Source organism: Halichoeres trimaculatus, unplaced genomic scaffold (assembly GCF_033239565.1).
Source record: "Halichoeres trimaculatus isolate MK-OKI-2021-1 unplaced genomic scaffold, fHalTri1.1 fHalTri1_scaffold_53, whole genome shotgun sequence".
Classification (NCBI taxonomy): domain Eukaryota; kingdom Metazoa; phylum Chordata; class Actinopteri; order Labriformes; family Labridae; genus Halichoeres; species Halichoeres trimaculatus.
The window spans coordinates 155094-162641 of NW_027437232.1; the positions used below are offsets into that span (position 1 = coordinate 155094).

The 7548-nt window shown below is 38.9% G+C and overlaps 1 protein-coding gene across 2 annotated transcripts; it reads left to right on the forward strand.

Moving 5' to 3' along the window:
• Window positions 1-5011: 5011 nt before the first annotated feature.
• On the forward strand, window positions 5012-7288 carry LOC141786603 (uncharacterized). Of its 2 annotated transcripts, none has more exons than XR_012597863.1 (4): window positions 5012-5080; window positions 6083-6351; window positions 6696-6972; window positions 7102-7288. XR_012597863.1 is itself a non-coding variant. In XM_074665200.1 (4 exons), exons 1-4 carry the CDS (start codon window positions 5051-5053, stop codon window positions 7122-7124), a joined length of 612 nt encoding a protein of 203 aa, XP_074521301.1. In that variant the 5' UTR covers window positions 5018-5050; the 3' UTR covers window positions 7125-7288. The 2 variants fall into 2 exon arrangements, 1 of the variants encoding a protein (XP_074521301.1); XM_074665200.1 differs by having other exon boundaries at window positions 5018-5080; window positions 6696-6985.
• Window positions 7289-7548: the final 260 nt, after the last annotated feature.

A 7548-nucleotide genomic window follows, 5' to 3' on the forward strand; every position in this document is an offset into this window, starting at 1 on the left:
TGGGCACCATGCTCACAATGGTAAGTGCTCCGTAAGCGACCATGAACCGGTATGTTGAACTATCGACAAAAGATTTATGCTGTGATCCAGTGGTTGCTATCTCATTTGAAATTCACTACTAGAGCTTAATTATTAATGTGAAAGACAGGTTTACTAAGGAAATTATAGACATGAAATTTCTTGATATGTCAGAAGAAATTTTAGCCTCTGATCTTTATTTCCTGTGTTTATGTCTCTGTCTTTCCTATCCTGGCAGCGGCAAGACATGGGATGACACATGGGAACCGGCCGATCAGTTTAAGTTGTAAAAAAGTTCCACATTTAATGTTTTGTTCAGTTCAATTTGTATACTTTGTTCACTTATATGTTCACTTCATGAGGTAAATCTTAGTTTCAGCTATGGTAATTTATCCAGTTATTAGCAGCCTATTACACTTTATGCACAGCAATTTAACACAACAATGTTTTCACAGTGTGTGGCCCTGTTATGAGTTGTTGGATTATTAAATGTTGTTTTGGTGTCATAATGTTTTGTTGTTTTGTTTGCAAACAGTAAATATTTTGAAGGTGTCCAAGTTTGGGGCTCTGGGGGTTGTAACACTCAATAGTCATCTGACTGCCAAAAGTCAAGCTTTGGGGTGACCTGAGGAGCCGATGACTGCCTTCAATCATCTTGAACTCATGACAAGAGAAAGAACACAACATTAAGTGGCTATCATGGTCTTAGTGCACTTTATTAATCATGATCATTCCCTGAGCCTGGCTTGTAAATCAGCATGTACCTTCACACCCTGAAGTATCTTAACAATTATCCAACATTTACTGCATTAAATGTTTAGCCTTTTACTTGTTTGGCAGTTTGGCACTGAAATCCACAAAAACGAAGGAGAACATGGTGAACTTCAGGGGGACCAGTGCTAAGCCACCCCCTACATCAACGGCAAGTGTATGGAGAGGGTTCACACAGTCAGGTTCATGTGAATCCAGATCTGGAAAGACCTCTCCTGGACAGACAACATCTCATCATTCATTAAGACTCATAGGCTACATTTCCTGAGTCTACAGGAAGAACAATCTGGACAGGAGGCTGCTGGCCTCCTACCGCTCGTGCACAGAGAGCCTGCTGACATACTGCATCATCACCTGGTACAGGAGCTGCACTCAGGCAGACAGAGCGAGGCCTCAGAAGACTGTGGAAACAGCCCTGAAGATCATCGGCCCCTCAAAGGACATATACACTTCCAACTTTGTTGTACACTAAGCACACTGAGAGTGACAATAAAGAGCATTCTATTCTATTCCAGCTGGATAGTCTCAACTATGTGAAAGTGTAGGCAGCTTAAGTTAAGAAAAGTATCTCTTAATGAACATAAATACAATATATAGCAAAATAGCATCATAGTTCTGTCATCAGATCACATCACAGATTTTTTTTTTTTGATTGGGAAGAAATAAATAGATAAATATATAAAAAGTTCAAGTTCAGTACAAACTGGACGGCATGGTGGTGCAGCAGGTAGTGCATGTGCCTCACAGCAAGAGGGTTGCTGATTCAATCCCTGGGTCAGGCAGGACTCTTTTATGTAAAGTTTGCATGCTCTTCCTGTTCATGCATGGGTTCTCTCTGAGTACTCAGACTTTCTCCCACAGACCAATACATGCTCATTTGGTTAATTAGTGACTCCAAATTGCCCTTAGGTGAGTCTGATAGAAAATGGTTGTATGTCTCCCTATGTTGCCCAGCAATTGGCTGGCAACTGGTTCAGGGTGTACCCTAGTCTCACCCGATGACAGCTCAGATAGGCTCCAGCCCCCTGCGACCCCAAAAAAGGATAAGCAGTCTAGAACATGAATGAATAAAAATGAACTTTAATGTTATTCTACAGGTGCTTGGCCATCGATCTCTGACTGATCCGTCAGCAAATAATCAAAAAGAAGAGACCACAGCTCTGTAAAACACCTCTGATTGCCTCTCAATACAACACTAATTCTGAATGAAGGAGAACCCTGACCATCTCTGCATATCACTGACATTTGAAAGTAAATCTTTTATCGAGTTAATCAGAAATCAGAAGACACTTGGTCCATAACAGTAGCTTGTCACATGGATTAAGCTGTGAGTGTGTAAGTGTTAAATGTCTAGATGGCAGGCCGACCACAAAAAGCCTGGGTCCCTTTAAAATTCAACCTGCAAGAAAGATATTACTTAGTTCTTGAGAGATTATACCTCAAAACCTTTGTATCAGTTTACATTGCCAGAGGTACTGATAGTAGCTACCAACCTCCAGACACTTTTCACAAAGATCTGGGGTGTGATCTTTTTTGGTATGTAAGGAGTGTAAAAAAGACAATGAAGTGTTTTAAACACAGTCTATCTCAATCTAAGGCTGTCTCATTTTGGTCAGTACATAATTACAAAATAAATGCAAAAAAAAAAGTAAAAAAAAAAATAAATAAAATAAAGAGCTTAAAGTCTAATTTTATCAGTTGACTGTCAAGTCCCTTTCCGAACCCACTCATCTGCCGGCCTGCAGCCCTGAAATCTGAAAATTCAAAAATTGTCTGATATCTAAACCACATACATCGTTGGAAAGGTCTTGAAGTGGAGAGTAACATATGTCAGTATGAAGGCTCTACATGCTTCCTGCTTTGAAATACAAGCCCCTGACTGCTGACTTCTGAGGATATTCAAATGGTTATAACTCATCAACAGAAAGGGGTACAGACATGGTACAAAGTGTTATGGAAACCTCTTGAGCCCTGCTATCACATGGATATAATCAACAGATAAGGGCACAATAAAAAAGGGTTAAATTAAAGTTCTCCTATTAAGAAATTTGATATGTGAAATCTGATTATATACATTGGTTTATCATCATCATATATGTCCGAGTGTACTACTTTTTCCAGTTTTAACAACTGCCACTTTTTGATAATCAAACACTAATATTTCATAAAGAAAAAAAACTACAACTCCCGCCAACCGCGCCATATTGCTTCATGCAAATCAATCCAAAGGTTGTAGTTCTAAATTTGAAGGGAGCATAGGGCCACCTTTAAAGTTCTTTCTTGATAATGTATTTAAAAAACTTGTTAGCCTAATTACTTACAGAAAAACCACTTGAGTGTTTTTATTTAAAAAAATTTTAATATGCTGTTCTATTGTTAATAATTTTTTTAATTTTCTAAAAATGTGAAACGGTCCTTTTACCACTTCCGGTTTCCGAAGTATGAAATGCACTTTCTGTTCTATAAATGTAGATACAGGGATTTATAAATTTAGGCCCATTGTCCACATTTTTTTGGATCGATGTGTAATTTCATTGCTTCCAATATTGAAAAAGATCTTAGGTTGCTCTGGAGGGATGTATTGTTTTGTTTCAATGATTTCAATAGGACCAAGGCTTAACACAGTGAAGCATTTATTTTTAATATTATCATTCTTTTAGCACAATTTTACATTTTTATTAGAACACCAAAGCCTGCTAAGCAATGACATTTTCAAGGATTATCCAAGTTTTTATGAATTCACAAAGCCAAGTTTGCAAAAATAGTCTTTATTATCAAGAAGAAGCAAAACAAAATAAATGATGCAAATTGGTAAGTCACATCACAGCTGAAGACAACAAGACAACCAGACTGATGAAGTACTCAGAATCACAGCAAAAAATATGTCCTAAAGATTTTCAATAAAATCATACATAAAAATTGCATGAGGTTGAAATTTTGAATAATAAAATGCAAAACATTCAAACCTGCTAAAAAACATTCAGTGAAAATGAAAAATCCACAAACCAGCATCAGGTTGTGTTAGCTCCAAGTGCTCAGCTATATTCCACCGTGCTGCCGCAGCACCAAATTCCATCCAACTGAATTCCTGTATATTGTTGCTTTGATTGTAATGTCCATATGAAATGATACATGGATCTTTTAAGCATCTGATTTAGGTGAATAAGTTAAAAGCACTGAAGGCCCTTTGATTAGGCTTCCACAGTGCATCATCTGAACCTTCAGAATCACTATCAGAGTAATCAGCCTGATCATCTTGCAGGAAGTCGATGTCCTCTGCTCCAGACAAAACTTGCAGGTAGCAGCGTCTTGCATGAGTCATCATCTCTCTGATCTTCTGCTGCTTTTTTCCAATGACACTGTGCAGACCCTGTAACTCATCTTCATTTAGGTTCCATGGTGAATCTTAAATTAACATTAAGAGTTAAAAACAGTTTTAGTAATGTTATCAGCAGACTTTGATTTGCACATTCATGCAATGTGAAATTCAAATACATACTTTGAATCACTGCTCCAGAAACCAAGCAGGACTGTCCCTTTAGAGATTTACCACGAGCTGAAAGAGATTTCCAATGGTGGTTCATCTCCATGACAAGAATTTTTTTCTCCTCCTGAAGTCTCCTTACTGCCATGACAATGTCAAAGGCTTTTCTCTTGGTCCTGAGATCAACATAGGCTGTAAACATTAAGGGTAAAAGGGTATGGAAGTATAACTGTGCCATCAGGATTTGAACATGAATTTCTCACACTGAATTTTTTCAGCATCGAAATTGGACTTTGAATATTAAAAAACATCGAATTTCAAGCGCTGATTGGTTATTCTCCTCCTTTTATATTTGTCCATGTTGAAATAAATTCAGTGTAAAAAAATTCAACATCTCAAAAAATCCAGTCGAAAAAAAATCAGTGTTAAAAAGAATTCAACATAAAAAAATATCTATGTCTCGAGAAATTCGGTGCCAGAAAATTCAGTGTCAGGAAATTCAGTGTCAAAAATAATCCAGTCTCAACATCCGGGTAACCAAGGAGAAGCAATCGATCCCTTGGTCAAGTCGTACAACGCTCAGCCAATCAGGTTACGCACCACTGGTCATTTGACACCATGACAGGTCACCAAGGGTCAATTCGTTTTGCAAAGCAGAAGAGGTACCGTGAGAAGAGGAGCAGCGAACAGAAGGAGAAAAATACGGAGGAAGAGAACAAAAGAAGTTAAAGAAAAACATACAAACAAACGAGACAAGAAGAAACCGGCTACTCAGCCATGTCGAGCAACGGAAGAGATATCGCTTCGGTGAGTATTACTGACATTAAAAGGCAACTCCGGTTTTTTGACACCTGGACCTTATTTAGCATGTCCACGACTCAATGCGAACTGGTGGTGCGCTTGTGGACAGTGTTCGCCTATGGCAACAGAAGAGGAGCGTGTTTGTGATAACGATGGATAGCGATGGATGACAAAATATAGCCGAAATGAGCGATTTTGCAGAGATTATGTGCCGCGCCGAAGCTCCCTTGCCATGGCCTCCGCGAAGTGCGGCTAAAATCGGTTGGATCTAAATAACTTCTGAAGGACTCCGAGCTGCACGATGTTTGTCTGAATGAGTATAGAGCATGCAAACACCTATAAATAAGGTCCAGGTGTCAAAAAACCAGAGTTGCTCTTTAAACACCGACATTTAAACTGTGATACACGGTTGCAGTATAACGTAATTTACATTAGTCAGTTTTCTTTTGGCCGCCGCCCTTGGGTGCATGGGGGTGGGGGAACAGCGGGCATATCTCCACGGACCTACCTGCTTTACGCAGCAGTCTGGTTGTGCACCGCTGTGAAGTTAGTTTTGCGTTGGGTCTTCGACGGTTAAGCAGTTGTATGGATATAAGGACCAACAGGTGCCTGGGAAGATCCAACCTGAAACGAACTTCACCGAGGTGGGACATGACAGCCGTAAATGATTAATATTGTCCTGCAGAGGCCCAGATTCGCCTTTCATCCGGTGAATTTTAGATTGATTTTGTGATACAATAGTTTAACATTCATTTTATATACCACTTTAGGGTTGCGCATGAGAAAGGACTCTTTCACGCAGATACCTGCTAGTTATAAATGTAGAGAGTGAGGATCAGAAGGTCACTGTCGAGTTGTTGTGTAATAATTGTCAATAGCCATCTAATTTTAAGCTGTTCAAGTATCTGAAGCAATTACTATTACAAGTTGCACTCTCTAAATAGTAGAACTTATCATGGGTCTGCTTTTCTATGGGTAATTTTTTTAATTTAATTTTTTCTCTCCTAGGAGCAACTGCTTAATCATCTTTTGGAAAGGCTTCGCTCTCGATTGGAGAATATTCTGGGACGTATGCCTCTGGACCTAGACTTCTTGGAGTTTACTTGCACACAAGAACTTGTGTTTTTGAATGCTTTGTCAGGTCAATTGACTGTTTGTCCAGCTATTTTAAACGAACTGACACAGCTTCACAGTCTCATCAATTTAGAAAAGGAGGAAAGAGAGCAACATACTGACATACAAACATTTATATCCGGGAAGAGTGTTCATAACCAACGGTATGTTCAGTAATAGTGATACCAGATGCTAGGTTGCCACCTCTTTCATACTGTGCTGTGGTAGTATGTTGGCAGACAACTACTTACTGGGGAACTTTCATGTACAATTTTTTTTCACATATGCATAGGCTGTATTGACATGCAGTATGTATGAAACAAGTTCTAAATCTTAAGTGGGTTGTGCAAAAATACAAAATAAAGAAATTCATTGTTTGAAATATATTTGATATTTTAACATTTATTTTTTGTGCATCCATTGGGGATAAAAATATTTTAAACAAATTAAACAGATAATTAGAAACACTTTTTTGATTATTTTTTAAAAATGTATTTACATTTTCCAGAATTGAGCGGCTGTGGAGAGACCTGTGGACAGCTGTAACCTGCATCTACTATGATGTTCTCCACTACCTTGAAGAAGAGGGCTTCCTCAGCATCGCCAATGAAATGCACCTCTTCTGCTGCCACTTTGTGTTCCTCCCACGCCTGCAGGATGACCTCGATACTTTCCACAGTGGCTGGGACAACCATTCACTAAGAACAGAGGGCCACATGACTCCTAACCAGCTGTGGGAACTTGGTCGCACACATAATCCAGTTCCGGGACCAGACAGCATAGAGGTTATGCATATGTGTAATTAGAACAAATCATTTAATTAAAGATATTGAATCAGATCTGCTAAAAGCACAAAATATTTTGAAGTGTGTCCACTTTTACTTTATACAATCTAAAATGCTTTCTATTTGTAGGGCATGGATATCCCCAACATTGACTGGGAAGAAAGTGGACTTCCTTGTGATGATCACTTGAGTGTCATTGTTCCACACACTGCATGCCCACTGACTGATGAACAACTGACATCTTTGAGAGATGCAATCAACCCAAGAGCTGCATCCCAGTCTTTGGGCTGTGATATCTACATATCTGCAGTTCAATTTTGTGAGCAATTTCAAGATACCTAAATAAAATGATCAGGAAGACTTGTTTTGTGTTGAACCTTTAATGTACTGTCAGATCAATCTGAACAAGCTTGAAAACATAGATATAGTTCTCTTTCCTTTATCTCAGACATGTAGATTTTTCACCTACCTTGACATGTTTCGGCGGAAACTTCCGCCTTCCTCAGAAATGTCACCAGATGATAGGTGTGACGTGTTAAATCTGCTGGTGTTACCCTCCTGTCAAATTTTCTGACA